The sequence below is a fragment of the Oncorhynchus nerka genome, linkage group LG8, assembly GCF_034236695.1.
Source record: "Oncorhynchus nerka isolate Pitt River linkage group LG8, Oner_Uvic_2.0, whole genome shotgun sequence".
Classification (NCBI taxonomy): domain Eukaryota; kingdom Metazoa; phylum Chordata; class Actinopteri; order Salmoniformes; family Salmonidae; genus Oncorhynchus; species Oncorhynchus nerka.
In genome coordinates, this window is record NC_088403.1 from 46,105,529 (window position 1) to 46,126,018 (window position 20,490).

Sequence of the window (20,490 nt, forward strand, 5' to 3'; positions counted from 1 at the left end):
TTGTATTTTTTCATTGTGACCGAAAGACTGTTCAACGATGTGAATCATGAATGAAAAAGTGTGTTTGCCGTGAAGAGACTGCTTTTAACACGCAAATCAACAAAAGTTTCACTGAATGAGAATTTTATTTAGAGGATAACTGAATATAACTGCAATAAAGAACAAATACGACAATAATTGTTAGATATATTACTATAAGAGTTGATATTTACAGTAGAGCATTACAGGGTGCCATAAATGTGGGATTACATTATGTGGGATCCCCTCTGCATTCCAATGGAGTATACTTTTCTGCTTATGGTACAATATATTGTAATATTCATGAGGTTTAAATGTTAACAAATTACGGGTCTGCAACACATGAGAATGGAGCGTTTGAAGTACACAGACAGGCGGGTGGAGGGAGGTTGATCGTCCAACTTCAGTGGAGGCTGGTGCCACTTTAAATCGGAGAACAGGCTCCTTGTAATGGCTGGAATTAAATGAGCCCGTTCTTCGATTTCTCCCTCCACCAGCCTCCACTGTCCGACTGTGATTCCGTCCCTGTCTACTCCGCTAGCTTCAAGTAGTGTTCCAGTGAGCCGTGGCTGGGGTCTAGGCTGTGTCCATACCCGGGGCTGCAGGGCAGGCGGGGGTCAGCGCTCTGAACGAGGGTCATCTTACAGGTCAGAGTGTCCACCCGAACCTCGCACCACCCTGGGAAGTCCACCGGGTGATGCACCCTGTACAGAGAGAGAGAGAGAGAGAGAGAAGGGTTGTTGAGCTGGTAGTCTAAACGTTTTCAATGGCTTGCTTTACATATATGCTTTCTCTGAAAGCATGATGATGATAATATAGATAATGTAATACAACTCTAAGCATTTCAGAGCCTGGGGGAATATATTCCTTGCATTTATTTTCAAATCAAAAACCATAATTATCAGATCTTTAGAGAATAAAAATAAAAATTCCCTTTCAAGGACCTCTGCGCCAGGATACAATTTTCAGGGCTGTATTGCATTGCAAGCTTCTCCCAACCATGGCAATCAGGTTCCTATTCCCACCGCTGCAAATCTAAATACAACGACCCAGAAAGGCACATTGATCACAGGTGCGTAGTGTACTCACGTCTCGCAGCAGCCGACGCCGACAGGATGCAGACAGGTACACTGCAGACAGCCGTCCTCCATCCAGGACTCCCCCAGAGAGAAGTGTCTTCCCTCGTACACACACAGCGCTAGGGTAGAGAGAGACCCCCCACCAAAGGTGTTACCCCAATCATACATAAACCAAGCCTCATTTATCCACAAAACATCAACTTCTAGTTATAAATCACAACTTTAACCAAAAGCAGTCTTCCCGGGCTTGGACGTGTTGACGATGGACTTTCATTTAAGAAGAGCAAACCTGAATGATACCCTGAATCACAGGGTAATAAAAATCTACTCTGAATTTAAAATCCATTCAACAGGCCCAATGCCTTCAGATTAACGCTAAACACCCTATCCTAGAGCATGGCTTTGCTTACCTTTGGAGTTGAAGTGGCACTGCATAGGAGCCGCAATGCAGGTGGTCCAGAGCAGTGTCCCAGCCAGGAAGGTCAGTGGCCAGTTTCTCCCAACAATGGAGTCCATCGTCACCATGTTCTTCATGTTCTCGTTTTGTAGTTCTAGATCTAGTTCTCAAGAGTTTTCCGATTCCTCTCTTCCACCTCAATTTATACCCCAACATCTTTACGACCGCAGCGTACAGGGTGGAGGTGGGGTTAGTTAGCTCCATCACGAGGACCGACCAGGGTCGAGGCAGGGGTGTGGGGCATGTGGGGTGTCACAGGGTTGGGTTGGGTTTTTTTTGGGGGGGCAAGGGGAAAAAGTCTGTCTTGGCATCGCCTTGGCAATCTGGAGATCAGCACCTCTTCGCTCCAGTGAGCATGACCTCTAAAATGATAGAAACACAGACACATCCTAAAATGACTAAGACTTGGAGGCTAAGAGAGAGGTGAGAGGAAGGAGGGAAGTGAGAGAGAGGTAGAAAGGAGAGCGGAAGGGGAGGCCTGTGGAGAACCAGTAATAGAGAGGAATAAATGGCTAACATGATTTAACTCCATTGATTCAAATCTGTGTTCATCCACATAAGATTTCCCTATTGGGATTGAAGTTAAATATCTTCATTACTACCTTACTAAGGATTCCAGCTGAGGAGGAAAGTACCAGTTAGTGACTAGCTGCGTTACCTTTCACTACCAGATGTGTTACTATGTGGTTACTAAGACGCTCTTACATGCAAACACAGATGCATAATACTGCAAGATGAAGTCAGCGACCTACTGCCTCCACTGACCCCAGTCTACCTCATTTGGATGAGCTCATGTGTATGATGTCATGGCGTGCAGCCGTGTCTCCAATCTGTGACCTCATGCGGGCCCTGTCCAGCAGCGGTTAGTCAATCGCCCACCCCAGAGGAGCAGAGACAGAGACGCAGGATATTTGGGAGCAGGAAACTCATAAAGGACAGGATAAGACTTTTATACTGGCTGCTGCTATGGCTGCTGCAGGCAGGTGGCAGGTATGCATGTGTATGCTTTTATACACCCGCTCTTCAATTTAGGATGAAATGTGTCATGATTTTAGGGCGACAGCCTGGTCTATGGAATGTCAAATGGAAAAGGATGGAGATTCTCTCACTCTCATGCTACCAATGAACTGCTCGTCCATGAAGACACTCATGGGTGAGACAAATTGCTTTTGTTTTAAGAGGGTTTTCCTACTCAGCACCTCTTTAAATGGCGTCAATCAAAGGGTGGGAATCCGTCAGCATCCGTCATCGTCTTATTGTATAGGACCCTTAGGTTCTGGGAGGGGAGAATATTTAGTGCTGTACTTTTGACCAGGCAGAGCCATATAGGCCCTGCTCAAAAGTAGTGCACTGTATAGGGAATAGGGTGCCATTTGGGACTCAACCATAATGTGGACAGGGTACTGAGGTGACAAGGTTCCAGAGTCGAGACATGTTCCTCCTCAGACTGTGACAAGTCAAGCTGTGGAGCTGGAGAGACATGGGCAACTTTGTCATACACACACACACACACACTGAGTCACAACAATACAGGACCAGAGCACGTCAGGGCCCTGCTGTCAGCATCACCCCTAGCTGACGAGGGAGACCTATCAACACCCGCCAGACTTCTGTGGGGGTAGGAGGGAACTCGGGCGTAAAACACTAATTGTGAGGCCCGCGGGGTCCATTGTGAAAAACATGTTCCCTCATCACAGGTTTTTCCCCATGATCTCTGTCTGTCTGCAGGTTGACAGCAAAAGTGGAAGGAGATGAGCTAATGTTTTGTTCTGGCTCAGGGAGCGTTAACTTGCTACCTCGGATAGAACAACTCTACCCTGCCAAATCACATGTCCCAAACAAACCCTCCTTTTTTAGGGTTTTACTGGGTTAGCAGACTCTCTTATGCAGAGTAACTTACAGGAGCAATTAGGGTTAGGTGCCTTCTTGCTCAACAGATTTTTCACCTTGTCGGCTCAGGGTTTTGAACCAGAGATCTTTCGGTTACTGGCCCAACGCTCTTAAACCTGCTGCCAATCACCCCAATACAAGACAATAACCCCACAAGACTGCCCCATGGAGATGTAGAGAGCAAGGGATGCAGTTCAATTTAAGCACTCTGCTAGTAGTGCCTATGATGGCATGTGCTCCAACCCAAAGACCAACGAAGAGGTTTAGCGTATACACAATTCAAAGTAAGACATTTCATTTGCACATAAATGTGTTGCAAATCTATAATGGAACTCAAATCCCATACATCCTAGGCCGTCATTGAAAATAAGAATTTGTTCTTAACTGTCTTGCCTAGTTAAATGAAGGTAAAATAAAAAAAAAATGTACTTCTGTTGACTATCCCTTTAAGATTACACGGTAAACCCCGCCCCCAATGTTCCCATCCAGGAAGTAAGTCACCACTATCAGACCAGCTAAATCAACATTTGAAAACAACGATTGGGAACACACTCGCTCATTGACAGTGACTTAGAGATTGATTAAGTTTTCCTGATATCAGCAGCAGACTGTTGTGATCACAAAAAAACATAATCAAGTCCGAAAATAAATGTGTCGCTATAATGTCATTATTGTGAATCGAGGCGATAAAAGTTCACATTTCGATCGGACTGATGATCTGTAAACGGACTGTATCTCAGTATTTTTTTCAAGACAACTGCAGAAACTATTGTTTGTGCGCTACCAAGGGGATTTTTGCACTCAGGCCTTCCAAGCTAGCCCACGGCCAGGAAAGGCTTGCTAGCTACAATCCTATTTGCCTCTGCGAATTTATGAGTAACGTTCGCTAGCTTTTTACTTGTATGTGTTAAATAAGATGGACACAGACAAGTTTAACTATGTCTACAGTTGTGACTTGGACATTAATGTTCAACTGAAAATGTAAGTATTTTGTTACCGTGGGCTACTTATGGGCCATACTGTACAAGTAGCAAGTTAACTATCTCGCTCGATCCTTAAATGCTCTTCTAGGTTTTATTTAGGCTGGGTCTCAGAAGAACGTTGACATCTGCTGTAAAAAGGGCTTTATAAATACACGTGATTGATTGATGTCAACAATAAACAATATCAGTCAGTGTAGCTATAGCTGGCTACCTAGGTCTTATTATACCTCAGTGACCTAGCTAGCCTACTTATGTCCATAACTGCGTACTGTTAAATGATAGCATGTTGACATCAATTACAATGCACCTCGAGTCTCTGTCTAATACCACTTTACATGCATGAAAAATGATTGCAACACTTGTCCCAGGAGTATCTCATTACATTGCTAGCTGACGTTAGTTGTTTGTCTTCTATTTACCTTAGCGAGCATGGCAACACCATGACTCAACCGGTATCACGGCTCCATAATGTGCCCGGTGAGGGCTCTTATTTGGGAACACGGACAAATCCGCATTTTCTTGACATCATGCACATTCCAACGGCTCATCTACCTCTCGTGACGTCACTTAACGAGCTAGGCTCCGCTGTGGTGGCCCGTAAATAACGTTCATAATTCTCAACAAACAGTGCAGTGCGGTGCTTCCCGTTAGGCCGTTACACACCGGAATAATATGGTGATGCGTTTTGTCACAACTTGTCAGGGGACTGTTAACGTTGTCTCAACACCGCAGAATGTACAAAGATATGTTCCGGGATATGCCCTGTCATTTAGCCTAGTGGCAATACAACTAATTTAGCCAAATGTGAAGACTCTTGCAGGTGTTCATAGATCTATGGACCTCCAGAGTGCTGATCTACAACTTTTGTCTAGATTTTTAGAACTTTGGCTGAGTAGAGTGGCTAAGAATACTGATTCTGAAAGGGAAGGTTGACAAGTGATGGTGGTGGTGTCAAACTACTTCCCTCTGTCTGTCTCTCATGATCTCCCCTGTACCCCCACAGAGGCAGTTTGGAGGGCAAGCGGGAGCAGAAGAGCTACAAGGCCCTGCTGCAGGATCCAATGTTGCGGTTCTCTGGCCTCTACCAGGAGAACTGCTCAGACCTCTATGTTACCTGTCAGGTGTTCGCAGAGGGCAAGCCCCTGGCGCTGCCCGTACGCACCTCCTACAAGGCCTTCAGTACACGCTGGAAGTGAGTGACACCCCTTGGCTGTGTCCCAAATCCCAAATGGCAACCGATTCCCTACATAGTGCACTACTTTTGGCCAGGTTGGTGCACTATATAGGGAATAGGGTGCCATTTGAGAGCAACGGTAATCAACTCTTTGACCTGGTTGGTCTTTATCTCACATTGTAGACTCATTTCACGATAATCTATACAAAATATAATCGTCCTTGTGAACTGTTCTGTTCTCTCTCCTCCCTGTCTCTCCTCCCTATCGCCTCTCTCTCTCTGTCTCTCTCTGTCTCTCCCTCTGTCTCTCCCTCTGTCTCTCCTCTCTCTCTCCCCTTCCTCTTTCCCCTTCCCCAGCTGGAATGAGTGGCTGAAGCTGCCAGTGAAGTACCCAGACCTGCCCCAGAGTGCCCAGGTGGCCCTTACTGTGTGGGATGTGTACGGACCGGGCCGAGCCACCCCTGTGGGGGGAACCACCGTCACCCTCTTCGGCAAATATGGGTGAGTCCAAGTCCATCTCAGCAAATATATGTCCATATACTGTACTATGGAAGGGAATTGGAATTTCAGTATACTTTCTGAATTGACTGGAATTGACCCCAACCCTAGCTGACTGTATATGGAAGAAGTATGTGGCTATTATTGGGGTGACATCTCCCATCCCCTCTCCATCTCCCCTTCCTCTCTCTCAGGATGTTCCGGCAGGGCATGCACGACCTGAAGGTGTGGCCGGGGGTGGAGGGGGACGGAGGGGAGCCCACCAGCACCCCAGGGAGGACCAGCAGCAGTCTGGCAGAGGACCAGATGGGGCGACTGGCCAAGGTAAGCACAGGGTCAGGGGTCCCCCTGGAGGGTTTGTTTGGGTTTGTGTGTTTGACGGCGGGGAGAGTGTGTGATGTACTCCTGTGAAAGGACTCGTCTAAATCACTGTCTATTCCAGGCCCCTGACCTGGAGTTTCTCAGTGATGTGAGTACTAGGGGTTGGAAGGAGGGGAGAGGGGGTCGGAATGCTGGATGTGTATGTAGGCCTGTGTGTGTAGGCCTGTGTGTGTTTGTGTCTATTTCCTTGTTGGTGCACATATTAGACCCTATAGCTAAATCTTGCTGAATTTGTGTGTGTGGCTTGTTAATGTTTGTTAGGAATATGGTGCATCAAACACCCCTGCCATTTTACCAGAGAAACAACTAAGAAGCACCACCTTTGTATAATGCATATAATTAAAATCAGGGATTCCTAAACTCGGTGCTCTGGAGCCCAAGGGGTGCATGCTTTGGATTTTGCCGTAACACTACACAGCTTGTTCAAATTATCAAAGCTTGATGATTAGTGGATTATTTGAATCAGCTGTGTAGTGCTAGGGCAAAAACCAAAACATGCACCCCTTGGGGTCCTGAAGGACCGAGTTTTGGAAACCCCGATTTAAATCTTGCACTAATGTGTCATTAGCCTTTGGTTTGTTGGTTTTCATTTTGCAGTAATTTACTAAGAATTAGACCCACTGACCATTTTATCAAGCTGAAGTCAAAATAAAAAGGGATTAATGGTGCCCCATGGGTGTGTCAACTGGCTGTAAATACTGGAAACTGTCTGTACCAAGTTCAGAGTGAGCTCTAATAGCTATAGCGAATGTTGTGCTTGTGTGCCCCTGTCACCCACACTGACTGAGCGGATTGGCTGCTGAGTGTGTGTTCAGTGCTTCCGTTGCACTGGATTGGCCACTGGCACCAAGCTGCGCTCTGATTGGCCGAGCTAGCTTTCTGCATATCTCTGCTCCACCTTGATTGCATCCTTTATTCCTAACCTCTCAATCTCTTATCCTCTTTCTTTCCCTCCCTTCCCTCCATCCCTCTTTCTTTCTCTCCTTCTAGCTGACCAAAGCCCACCGGCAGGGTCACATGGTGAAGGTAGACTGGTTGGACCGCCTGACCTTCAGAGAGATAGAGATGATCAACGAGGTGAGTTAGTAGAGGATCTGGGGTTTTTAAAAATCATTGATGCCTTATACTGTAAACCATACACACTCACAATCACCTGAACGTACGTACGTATCCCAACCGGAGGCCATGGATTACAGGCAACATCCGTATCGAGCTAAAGGCTAGAGCTGCCGCTTTCAAGGAGCGGGAGACAAATCCGGACGCTAATAAGAAATCCCGCTATGCCCTCAGACGAACCATCAAACAAGCAAAGCGTCAGTACAGGATTAAGATTAAATCCTACTACACCGGCTCTGATGCTCGTCGGATGTGGCAGGGCTTGAAAACTATTACGGACTACAAAGGGAAACCCAGACGTGAGCTGCCCAGTGACGCAAGCCTACCAGACGAGCTAAATGCCTTTTATGCTCGCTTTGAGGCAAGCAACACTGAAGCATGCACGAGAGCTGTTCTGGATGACTGTAATAACGCTCTCGGTTGGCGATGTGAACAAAACCTTTAAACAGGTCAACATTCACAAAGCCGCTGGGCCAGACCGATTACCAGGAGGTATACTCAAAGCATGCGCGGAACAACTGTCAAGTGTCTTCGCTGACATTTTCAACCTCTCCCTGACCGAGTCTGTAATACCTACATGTTTCAAGCAGACCACTGTAGTCCCTGTGCCCAAAGAAGAGAAGGTAACCTGCCTAAATGATTACCGCCCCGTAGCACCTATGTGAGAATGCTGTTCATTGACTACAGCTCAGCGCTCAACACCATAGTGCCCACAAAGCTCATCACTAAGCTAAGGACTCTGGAACTAAACACCTCCCTCTGCAACTGGATCCTGGAATTCCTGACGGGCCGCCCCCAGGTGGTAAGAGTAGACAACAACATGTCTGCCACGCTGATCCTTAACACTGGGGCCCCTCAGGGGTGCGTACTTAGTCCCCTCCTGTACTCACTGTTCAACCATGACTGCGTGCCAAATACGACTCCAACACCATCATTAAGTTTGCTGACGACACAACGGTGGTAGGCTTGATCACCGACAATGATGAGACGGCCTATAGGGAGGAGGTCAGAGAACTGGCAGTGTGGTGCAAGGTCAACAACCTCACCCGCAATGTGAGCAAAATAAAGGATCTGATCGTGAACTACAGGAAAAGGCGGGCCGAACAGGCCCCCATTTAACATCAACGGGGCTGTAGTGGAGCCCCGAACTATCATGGTCCAAACATACCAAGACAGTCGTGAAGAGGGCACGACAAAACCTTTTCCCCCTCAGAAGATAAAGGATTTGTCATGGGTCCCCAGATCCTCAAAAGGTTCTACAGCTGCACCATCGAGAGCATCCTGAGCGGTTGCATCACTGTCTTATGGCAACTGCTCGGCATCTGACCGTAAGGTGCTACAGAGGGTAGTGCATACGGCCCAGTACATCACTGGGGCCAAGCTGCCTTCCATCCAGGACCTATATAATAGGCTGTGCCAGGGAAAGCCCATAAAATTGTCAGAGACTCCAGTCACCCAAGTCATACACTGTTTTCTCTGGTACCGGAGCGCCAAGCCTAGGACCAAAAGGCTCCTCAAAAGCTTCTACCCCCCAAGCCATAAGACTGCTGAACAATTAATAAAATCGCCCCCCCCCCCGGACTATTTATATTGACCCCCCCCTTTTGTACACTGCTGCTACTCGCTGTTTATTATCTATGCATAGTCACTTCACCCCTACCTACATGTACAAATTACTTCAACTAACCTGTACCCCCTGTATATAGTCTTTATTCTTGTGTTACTTTAAAAAAAAAATGTTTTTTAACTTTAGTCCATTTGGTAAATATTTTCTTAACTCTTCTTGAACTGTTGAACTGCGCAACTGTTGCGCTGTTGGTTAAGGGCTTGTAAGTAAGCATTTCACGGTAAGGTCTACACTTGTTGTATTCGGCGCGTGTGACAAATAAAGTTTGATTTGAATAGCCTCATCACAGATGCGTTATATATGTGTGACACATAACATGACGTACTTTATATGTAATGGCCATCGCTCATTTCTGCCGAGACCTCTTTAAAAAAAATCTGTCAGTCAGTCAGCCTCTTATGTTTGTGTTCCCACAGAGTGAGAAGCGTAGCTCCAACTTCATGTATCTTATGGTGGAGTTTCCTCGTGTCAAAACTGGAGAAAAGCCTGAGTACAGTATTGTCTATTATGAGAAGGTAGGTACATATGTGTATATATACACATACATGGTTGTGACATTTGAGCTGTTGTCATAATTCTGAAAGGGATTGATTGGTTGATTGCCGTGGTGATGCTGATTGGCTGGCTGACTGACTAACTCCTCCCCATCCAGGATGGAGATGACGCCTCACCGGTGCTCACCAGCGCTGACATCGTTAAAGTCCCTGACCCTCAGATGTGCATGGTAAGAGACACACACACACACAGGGTTAGAATGGAGATTTGTTTTATTTTCAACATATCAATATGGCCGTTGAGTTTAATGTATTAATCATTTATAATGTCCCTCTGCCCCTGCCATAGGAGAACCTTGTGGAGAGCAAGCACCATAAATTAGCCCGTAGCCTTCGGAGTGGCCCGTCGGACCACGACCTGAAGCCTAACGCTGCCACACGAGATCAGCTTAACGTTAGTACGATTAGTCAACCACAACTGTATGTGTGTCTGTGTGTGGTTTTAGCAGTAGGCTCAATCTCGTGTGTATGTCTCTCTCTACAGGTCATAGTGAATTACCCTCCGACCAAGCAACTGAGCTCAGAGGAACAGGACCTGGTGTGGAAGTTCCGTTACTACCTCACCACTCAGGAGAAGGTGTGTGTCCTGCTAAGTTTGAAGTCCTTTTATGGTTGTCCTTTTTAGTCCATTTTATTTGTGATTTAAAGTATGCAGACACACAACACAGTATGTGCATGTTTATAGCAGAATACATTTCCATACAAAATGGAAACAAAGTTGGACAGCATCTAGGGCCCATCGAGTTCCTGACCTCGTAACCTGACCAGGGAAGAATCCTAGATTAGCATTGTCCCAGTATAACTGGGGCCCTGAGTTTCACTTGGTTAAGTCACAGGGTCAGGAAAAACCCAGAGCCCTATGTTAACCACAACAACACTCAAATACACTCCATGAGTGTTGACACACTTGTCTAAGCTAATTACCTAAGAGCCCCTCTTCCCTCTCCCCTCCAGGCACTGACTAAGTTCCTAAAGTGTGTGAACTGGGCGCTGCCCGGGGAGGCGAAGCAGGCCCTGGAGCTGCTGGGGAAGTGGAGGCCCATGGATGTAGAGGACTCCCTAGAGCTGCTCTCCTCCCAGTTCACCAACCCCACCGTACGACGCTACGCTGTGACCAGGCTGCAGCAGGCCGACGATGAGGTAGGTTGCAGGGGGCGGGTGAAGAGTGTGTGTGTTGGGTTGTGTGTGTGTGTCAGTGAGTGGGGGGAGGGGGAGTGACACAGCCGAGCCATGTACACTACCGTTCAAAAGTTTGGGGTCACTTAGAAATGTCCTTATTATTAAAGAAAAACACATTTTTTTTGTCCATTAAAATAACATCAAATTGATCAGAAAAACAGTGTAGACATTGTTAATGTTGTAAATGACTATTGTAACTGGAAATTGCTTTTTTTAATGGAATATCTCCATAGTGTACAGAGGCCTATTATAAGCAACCATCACTCAAATAATTTTAATTTCTCAGGAGAAGAATAGACTCACAAGTTTCGGAAGAAAGTTATTTGTTTCTGGTCATTTTGAGCCTGTAATCGAACCCACAAATGCTGATGTTCCAGATACTCAACTAGTCTAAAGAAGGCCAGTTTTATTGCTTCTTTAATCAGAACAACAGTTTTCAGCTGTGCTAACATAAAATGATAAACTTGGATTAGCTAACACAACGTGCCATTGGAACACAGGAGTGATGGTTGCTGATAATGGGCCTATGTAGATATTCCATTGAAAATCAGCTGTTTCCAGCTACAAAAGTCATTTACAACATTAACAATGTCTGATCAATTTGATGTTATTTTAAATGGACATAAAAATGTGCTTTTCTTTCAAAAACAAGGACATTTCTATGTGACCCCAAACTTTTGAATGTGTGTGTGTGTGTGTGTGTGAGAATGTAGTACATGTACACACACACACACACACACACACACACACACCTACGTATCGCTCTCCCTGTGCTCCAGGACCTGCTGATGTACCTTCTCCAGCTGGTCCAGGCTCTGAAATATGAGAACTTCAACGACATCCAGTGTGGGCTGGAGCCAGGAGGCAAGCGGGACAGCCAGGGCCTGGCAGAGAGCTCCACCCTGGGGGACCTAGACAGGTTAGAGGGGGGTCAAGGTGGAGGGTTGAAAGTTGTGACCGAATCAGGGAAAACTCTGGCCCTAATTCATAGCCTAGGACCCTGAGTTTATTCTGGTCAGGTCGTTAGCCAGTGTTGGACAGGGGGGGGAAAACTCCTGGCCCCTAGATATGTCTGGTGTTGGTTGTCTGCTGTGCTATTTAACTGTGTTCTAACAGTGCAACATGAACTGTCTGTATGTCTCCAGTTCCCAGATCTTGACTGCTCCAGCAGTGCCCCCACCTGTCCCGAATGGAAAGGAAGGGGCGGACAGTGAGAATCCCGAGGTAAAAAGTGTACAGGAGAAGGGGAAAGGACAGACGTTTGTTTGTCTGACGAGAGAGGTAGTAATGTTGGTTCTGTGTTTCTACAGCAGGACCTGTGTACCTTTCTCATTTCCCGTGCCTGTAAGAACTCAACACTGGCCAACTACCTCTACTGGTGAGGATCAGTGTGTGTGTGTGTGTGTGTGTGTGCGTATATATAAACACGTGTGTACTAAATCTGTGTGTGCTCCCTCAGGTATGTAATAGTGGAGTGTGAGGACCAGGACACCCAGCAGAGAGACCTAAAAACCCACAAGATGTACCTCAACGTCATTGGGAGGTTTAGCCAAGCGCTGCTCAAGGTTAGACTTTCAACGTGCCTCATATCTTACTTCATCCTTCCGTTAATTTACATATTCAGGACTATGAATTTGCTTGTGCAGTGAATGATACAGTGCAGTACGTCGGGAAAAACGCCAAGCAAGTATCTGCTTTGGTAACCATGAGTAGAACTAATTTCCCCCTCTTTCATGATCTTACTTTCTTCTCTGTACTCTCTCTCTCTAGGGTGATAAGAGTGTGAGGGTGATGCGGTCTCTCCTGGCATCCCAACAGACGTTTGTGGACAGACTGGTGCAGCTGATGAAGGCCGTGCAGAGAGAGAGCGGCAACCGCAAGAAGAAGGTACGAGAAGACCAATGACGCCCACTTTACACTCCTCCCTCTGTCAGTCCGTTTTCTTCCGTTGTGGTTCCCAATGAACATGACCCAGGTCTTCTCTGCGACTGGTGTTTACGATTGCTGGTTGACACTGGCGCCCCCCGTGTTTCAGACGGAGCGACTGCAGGCTCTGCTGGCGGACAATGAGAAGGTGAACCTGTGTGAGATTGACCCCATCCCGCTACCTCTGGAACCCTCGGTCAGAATCCGAGGCATCGTACCAGACACCGCCACGCTATTCAAGGTGCACCATCTCTCCATCGCTGGCTAATTCTTCCTTCTCAACGCTATCCTTCCTCTCCTCCTTCCATTCCTTCTCCTCTCCCTCTCGAACGTATCCCTCCTTATTTTCATCTTCTTCCTCCTCCTTCATCCTCCCTTTCTCTCCCTCTTCTTTGGTTGTGCTATGTAGCAGTTGTTTTTGTATGTGCTGCTATGTTTGTATGCTAATGTGCCTTTTTTTTCTCCTACGTGTCCTTATCTCACCGCTGTATGTCTGTGCGTGTATTATAGAGCGCCCTGATGCCAGCCAAGCTGATCTTCAAGGCGGAGGACGGGGCGATGTACCCGGTCATCTTTAAACACGGAGACGACCTGAGACAAGACCAGCTCATCCTACAGATCATCTCTCTCATGGACAAGGTCAGACACTAGCGTTATTGCCATGTCATTACCGTAGAAACAAAGTACTGTATTTATTATTATGGACGTGGTCAGAAGCTAGCGTTATTGCCATGTCATTACCGTAGAAACAAAGTACTGTATTTATTATTATGGACGTGGTCAGAAGCTAGCGTTATTGCCATGTCATTACCGTAGAAACAAAGTACTGTATTTGTTATTATGGACGTGGTCAGAAGCTAGCGTTATTGCCATGTCATTACCGTAGAAACAAAGTACTGTATTTATTATTATGGACGTGGTCAGAAGCTAGCATTATTGCCATGTCATTACTGTAGAAACAAAGTACTGTATGTATTATTATGGACGTGGTCAGAAACGAGCATTATTGCCATGTCATTACCGTAGAAACAAAGTACTGTATTTATTATTATTATGGACATGGTCTGAAACAAGCATATTATTATCATATTACCTTACTACAAACTTGCTGTAAGTTGCTTTGGAGAAAAGCATGTGCTAAATGACTGAAATGTAAAGACACAGGCTGTTTATATTTCAGCCTCGCCTAGAAGGTTCTAGAGAAGGATAAGAGTCGGTGTAGTGTGAATTATGTAAATTCTCTCTCAGTTGCTCAGGAAAGAGAACCTGGACCTGAAGTTGACGCCTTACAAAGTCCTGGCTACAAGCACCAAGCATGGTGAGCACCACCGATGTAGCTATCGATTTAGAATACTGGGTCAGGACATGTGTGAAGTGACCTCTGACCTGTGTGTTGTCCTTCCTCCAGGGTTCATGCAGTTTGTTCAGTCAGTGCCTGTGGCTGAGGTCCTGGCCACTGAAGGAAACATCCAGGTAGAATTTACTGTATCCATGGCTAAGAGACTTAACATTATTTGCTATGTAAGGTGTTTGTCTAGCATCTTTGCCTTGTGATGTCTTCTCTGGCCTAATTTGTTGTAATCGATTGTGTTATTATACTTTTTTAAAACTTTATTTTGTAAATATTTTCTTAACTCTTATTTTTCTTAACTGCATTGATGGCTTGTAAGTAAGAATTTCATGATAAACCTGTTGTAATTTGGCGCATATTACAAATGCCATTTGATTTGTGTAAGACTCCTCTCTCTCTTCCTGTGTCTCTCCAGAGTTTCTTCAGAAAACACGCCCCCAGTGAAAAGGGGCCCTATGGCATCAGCCCTGAGGTGATGGACACCTACGTCAAGAGCTGTGGTGAGTCTACTACCAATAACACCCTCCCACCGACCAATCCCTGGCCTTGGTGTGGGCTCATTTTAAAGTGTATTTTGGGATGACATCTTTTTTTTTGTCTTTCCTCTACTCTTTCATGTTCCAGCTGGTTACTGTGTCATCACATACATCCTGGGTGTAGGAGACAGACACTTGGACAACCTGCTCCTCACAAAGACTGGTGAGTCTATAGGAATTATGTGTCGTGTACCTCCAACACCCTATGGTTGGATTTCTACCATACGTTGTCTGATCCATTAGTCCTCTCCTTCAAAATGCTGCTCCACTCTATTCTGTGTGACTGACGACACTTTGTGACAACTGCTGTTGTAAAAAGGGCTTCATGAATACATTTGATTGAATACCTTTCCATATTCCGTTTAAGGAAAGTTGTTCCACATAGACTTTGGCTACATCCTGGGTCGTGACCCCAAGCCCCTGCCTCCTCCTATGAAGCTGAGTAAGGAGATGGTGGAGGGGATGGGCGGCATGCAGAGTGAACAGTACCAGGAGTTCAGGAAACAGTGTTACACTGCCTTCCTACACCTCAGGAGGTCGGACACACACGCTGCGTTTACACAAGCAGCTCAATTCTGATCTTTTGCCACTAATTGGTCATTTATATCAGCTGTGATGAACCTTTTTTAATTTCTCTTTCTTTCTCATCCCTGTCTCTTCAGGTACTCTAACCTCATCCTAAATCTTTTCTCTCTCATGGTGGATGCCAACATTCCCGACATTGCCCTGGAGCCTGACAAGACTGTTAAGAAGGTGTGTGTGTATTTCACTTCGCTATGTGGTTTAGCGAATGGTTATGTGAATTGTAAGAGTCCCATTTTGAATGGGACGTTCACTGAATATTCTGTCTCTTCCCAGGTGCAGGACAAGTTCCGGTTGGACCTGTCGGACGAGGAGGCGGTGCATTACATGCAGAGTCTGATTGACGAGAGTGTGGGAGCTCTGTTTGCTGCTGTGGTGGAGCAGATACACAAGTTTGCCCAGGTGTGTGTCTCAGCAGGGGTTTAGTATGTGTGTGTCTCTCTCAGCAGGGGTTTAGTGTGTGTGTGTGTCTCTCCCTTTCTCTCGCTCAGCAGCGGTTTAGTGTGTGTCTCTCTCTCTCTCCCTCAGCACGGATTTAGTGTGTCTCTCTCAGCAGGGGTTTAGTGTGTGTGTGTGTGTCTCTCTCTCTTTCAGCAGGGGTTTAGTGTGTCTCTCTCTCTCTCAGCACGGGTTTAGTGTGTCTCTCTCTCTTTCAGCAGGGGTTTAGTGTGTCTCTCTCTCTCTCTCAGCACGGGTTTAGTGTGTCTCTCTCAGCAGGGGTTTAGTGTGTGTGTGTGTGTCTCTCTCAGTAGGGGTTTAGTGTGTGTGTGTCTCTCTTTCAGCAGGGGTTTAGTGTCTCTTTCTCAGTAGGGGTTTAGTGTGTGTGTGTCCCTCTTTCAGCAGGGGTTTAGTGTGTCTCTCTCTCAGCAGGGGTTTAGTGTGTATGTCCCTCTTAGCAGGGGTTTAGTGTGTGTGTCGCTCTCTCTCAGCAGGGGTTTAGTGTGTGTGTGTGTCTCTCGCTCCCTCTCTCAGCAGGGTTAGTGTCTCTCTCTTTCAGCAGGGGTTTAGTGTGCGTCTCTCTTTCAGCAGGGGTTTAGTGTGTCTCTCTCTCTCTCTTAGCAGGGGTTTTGTGTGTGTGTGTGTCGCTCTCTCTCAGCAGGGGTTTCGGCTCTCTCTCAGCAGGGGTTTAGTGTGTGTCTCTTTCAGCAGGGGTTTAGTGTGTGTGTGTCTCTCTCTCAGCAGGGGTTTTGTGTGTGTGTCACTCTCTCTCAGCAGGGGTTTCGGCTCTCTCTCAGCAGGGGTTTAGTGTGTGTGTCTCTTTCAGCAGGGGTTTAGTGTGTGTGTGTCTCTCTCAGTAGGGGTTTAGTGTGTCTCTCTCCCTCAGCAGGGGTTTCGTCTCTCTCTCAACAGGGGTTTAGTGTGCGTCTCTCTCAGCAGGGGTTTAGTGTGTGTGTGTGTGTGTCCCCCTCTCGCTCTCTCTCAGCAGGGGTTTCGGCGCTCTCTCAGCAGGGGTTTAGTGTGTGTGTCGCTCTCTCTCAGCAGGGGTTTCGGCTCTCTCTCAGCAGGGGTTTAGTGTGTGTCTCTTTCAGCAGGGGTTTAGTGTGTGTCTCTCTCTCTCAGCAGGGGTTTAGTGTGCATCTCTCTTTCAGCAGGGGTTTAGTGTGTTTCTCTCTCAGCAGGGGTTTAGTGTGTGTGTGTGTGTCCCCCTCTCGCTCTCTCTCTTAGCAGGGGTTTTGTGTGTGTGTGTGTCGCTCTCTCTCAGCAGGGGTTTCGGCGCTCTCTCAGCAGGGGTTTAGTGTGTTTCTCTCTCAGCAGGGGTTTAGTGTGTGTGTGTCTCCCTCTCTCAGCAGGGGTTTAGTGTGTGTGTTTGTCTCTCAGTAGGGGTTTAGTGTGTGTGTGTCTCTCCCTCTCTCAGCAGGGGTTTAGTGTGTGTCTCTCAGCAGGGGTTTAGTGTGTGTGTCTCTCTCACTCTCTCAGCGGGGGTTTAGTGTCTCTCTCTCTCTCTCAGCAGGGGTTTAGTGACTCTCAGCAAGGGTTTGGTGTGTGGGTGTCCCTTTCTCTCTTTTAGCAGGGGTTTAGTGTGTGTGTGTCTCTCCCTTTCTCTCTCTCAGCAGGGGTTGTGTGTGTGTGTGTCTCTCTCTCTCCCTCTTAGCAGGGGTTTGTGTGTGTGTCTCTCTCTCAGCAGGGGTTTAGTGTGTGTGTCTCTCAGCAGGGGTTCAGTGTGTGTCTCTAACGGGGGGTGTGACTGACAACATTCCGCTTAAAAGGCAGCGCGCAAAATTCTTTTTTTTTTTTAAATATGTAACTTTCATACATTAACAAGTGCAATACAGCAAATGAAAGAAACTTCTTAATCTACCCATCGTGTCCGATTTCAAAAAGGCTTTACAGGGAAAGCACAACATGATTGTTAGGTCAGAGCCTAGTCACAAAAACACAGCCATTTTTCCAGCCAAAGAGAGGAGTCACAAAAAGCAGAAATAGATAAAATGAATCACTAACCTTTGATGATCTTCATCAGATGACACTCCTAGGACTTCATGTTACATAATACATGTATGTTTTGTTCGATAAAGTGCATATCTATATCCAAAAATCTGTTTACATTGGCGCGTTACGTTCAGTAATGTTTTGCTTCCAAAACATCCAGTGATTTTGCAGAGAGCCACATCATTTTACAGAAATACTTATAATAAATATTGATTAAAGATACAAGTATTATTCACAGAATTAAAGATATACTTCTTAATGCAACCGCTGTGTCAGATTTTTTAAACTTTACGGAAAAAGCAAACCATGCAATAATCTGAGTACGGCGCTCAGACAACAAAATCAAGCCAAACAGGGAATCCGCCATGTTGGAGTCAACAGAAGTCAGAAATAGCATTATAAATATTCACTTACCTTTGATCTTCATAAGAATGCACTCCCAGGAATCCCAGTTCCACAATAAATGTTTGATAAAGTTAATCTTTGTCCAAATACCTCCTTTTTGTTTGCGTGTTCAGTACACAATCCAAACTCACGACGCTCGATCACTAGGGGCAGACAAAGTCAAAAAGTTCCGTTACAGTCCGTAGAAACATGTCAAATGAAGTATCGAATCAATCTTTAGGATGTTAACAAATCTTCAATAATGTTCCAACCGGAGAATTCCTTTTGTCTTCAGAAATGCAAGCTGACTCTAACGTGAATGCGCGTCACCAGCTTGTGTCACTCTGCCAGACCACTGACCCAAAGAGCCTTCATTCCCCCCTCCTTCACAGTAGAAGCATCAAACAAGATTCTAAAGACTGTTGACATCTAGTGAATGCCTTGGGAAGTGCAATATGACCCCATAGACACTGTGTATTCGATAGGCCAAGAGTTGAACTACAAACCTCAGATTTCCCACTTCCTGGTTGGATTCTTCTCAGGTTTTCACCTGCCACATGTTCAGATGTACTCAGACATCAAACTTCAGAGTGTTTTCTATCCAAATCTACTAATAATAGCAACTGGGACTGAGTAGCAGGCAGTTTACTCTGGGCACGCTTTTCATCCAAATGTGAAAATGCTGCCCCCTATCCCAAACAGGTTAAACATACATGTATCATGAAAGATCTACAGTACCAACAGGATGTGTGAGATAACTAGCAGTGTTAGTTCTGGTGCTTTGGGAAAAATCACAATTTCGCAAGGGGACATTTTGTCCCATAGACTTGTAAAGAGACAAGGTGGAGCTCTTCGTTCTCTCCACGTATGGACCCAATTATTTTGTTCTTTTGAATTTTACCCCTTTCTCTCCCCAATTTCGTGGTATCCAATTGTTAGTAGCTACTATCTTGTCTCATCGCTACAACTCCCGTACGGGCTCTGGAGAGACGAAGGTTGAAAGTCATGCGTCCTCCGATACACAACCAAACCATAGCGCGCATCCAACCCGGAAGCCAGCCGCAACAATGTGTCGGAGGAAACACCGTGCAACCTTGGTTAGCGTGCACTGCGCCCGGCCTGCCACGAGTCAAGGATATCCCTACCGGCCCAAACCTCCCTAACCCGGACGACACTAGGCCAATTGTGTGTCGCTCCACGGACCTCCCGGTCAGTTACGACAGAGCCTGGGCTCGAACCCAGAGTCTCTGGTGGCACAGCTGGCGCTGCAGTACAGCGCCCTTAACCACTGTGCCACCCGGGAGTCCTGGACCCAATTCTTAATCGAGCATCTGACCAATTACGAGACTTTAGTTCTGGGTTAACCCGAGATTACTGAATTGTAGGTAGCAGTGTTTAGTTATAACGCTGCATTTTAAATAGCCTTTTGCCAATAATTGTGCCGTCTGAGTGTGTTGTAGATGCGAGGGTCATCTAACAGTGGTGTCTCCCATCTCTCCTCCAGTACTGGCGCAGATGAGAAGGACCATCTGAACAATGGATGAACAGACAGACAGGAGGGGTTGTATCCATAGTGACACTCCCCCGCCCTTGTGTGAGATTGAGAGGATCCATCCAGGACACTGAAGAGGCCAACCTCTACTGCAAAAACAAAACAATGACTGATGTTTTCATTTTGTATATATTATATATAGATAACTATAATGGCCAAATAAAAACCATGTTGATACAGTGCAACACTGGTGTTGCGTTGTGTTTTAGTGCTTTTATACACATCGCAGTCCCAAAATAATATTTTGGGACTTGTGGTATAATGGTTATTGTACACGATTAACATGTATGGCCGGCTATATCCATTGAGCAGCAACACATAGTTGGGGGGGTGAGTTTTATCCTGTGTGAGAGATGAATCACCAGGTCTTTATGTAGAGCTGAATGTCATTTATCATGGTGGCGAAAAATACGTCGTATTCCAACAGAGGACTTTCAAAAAGGTTACTTTTGAAACCCCGTCACCATACAAGGGCCATTTAGTTTAGAACACGTTGGTTTCATCCTAAATCTAGGTCAGTCGAAGACGCTGTAGCTGGAGATGACAGGTGGTTAGTTGTGTGGTAATGCCTGTGTGGTTCTGTCATGTTTGATCTGACACCCTGACCAACAGCAACAATTTGTTTGAAGGGAATAGACTTTACTATTTTAATCTTTAAGTTGCTTTTTAGACATCAGATCTTTCTTATACCTCAAAACATGACACTACTACACATTGCATGTACACTTCATTTTAAAAGGTACCAGGACTATGAATTTACCATCGCAGGTGGA

The 20,490-nt window shown here is 46.1% G+C and overlaps 2 protein-coding genes across 4 annotated transcripts; one reads left to right on the forward strand and one right to left on the reverse strand.

Annotated features, from left to right (window-relative positions):
- Window positions 1–112: 112 nt before the first annotated feature.
- msmp1 (microseminoprotein, prostate associated 1) lies at window positions 113–1,858 on the reverse strand. Its single transcript, XM_029666635.2, has 3 exons — window positions 1,508–1,858; window positions 1,108–1,216; window positions 113–722 (listed from the first exon to the last, which is right to left on the reverse strand). The coding sequence occupies exons 1-3, from the start codon at window positions 1,629–1,631 to the stop codon at window positions 548–550; spliced, it is 408 nt and encodes a 135-aa protein (XP_029522495.1). The 5' UTR covers window positions 1,632–1,858; the 3' UTR covers window positions 113–547.
- A 2,127-nt stretch (window positions 1,859–3,985) lies between these two features.
- Window positions 3,986–19,902, forward strand: LOC115133421 (phosphatidylinositol 3-kinase catalytic subunit type 3). Of its 3 annotated transcripts, none has more exons than XM_029666632.2 (26): window positions 3,986–4,425; window positions 5,431–5,619; window positions 5,959–6,102; window positions 6,294–6,423; window positions 6,542–6,568; window positions 7,471–7,557; window positions 9,640–9,738; window positions 9,876–9,947; window positions 10,067–10,171; window positions 10,262–10,354; window positions 10,732–10,917; window positions 11,736–11,875; window positions 12,102–12,180; window positions 12,270–12,334; window positions 12,416–12,521; window positions 12,727–12,843; window positions 12,992–13,123; window positions 13,393–13,521; window positions 14,131–14,200; window positions 14,291–14,355; window positions 14,649–14,733; window positions 14,858–14,932; window positions 15,137–15,305; window positions 15,432–15,522; window positions 15,628–15,753; window positions 19,670–19,902. In XM_029666632.2, exons 1-26 carry the CDS (start codon window positions 4,361–4,363, stop codon window positions 19,682–19,684), a joined length of 2,661 nt encoding a protein of 886 aa, XP_029522492.1. In that variant the 5' UTR covers window positions 3,986–4,360; the 3' UTR covers window positions 19,685–19,902. The 3 variants fall into 3 exon arrangements, with proteins under 3 accessions (XP_029522492.1, XP_029522491.1, XP_029522493.1); XM_029666631.2 differs by having other exon boundaries at window positions 3,987–4,425; window positions 12,267–12,334; XM_029666633.2 differs by lacking the exon at window positions 6,542–6,568 and having other exon boundaries at window positions 3,987–4,425; window positions 12,267–12,334.
- Window positions 19,903–20,490: the final 588 nt, after the last annotated feature.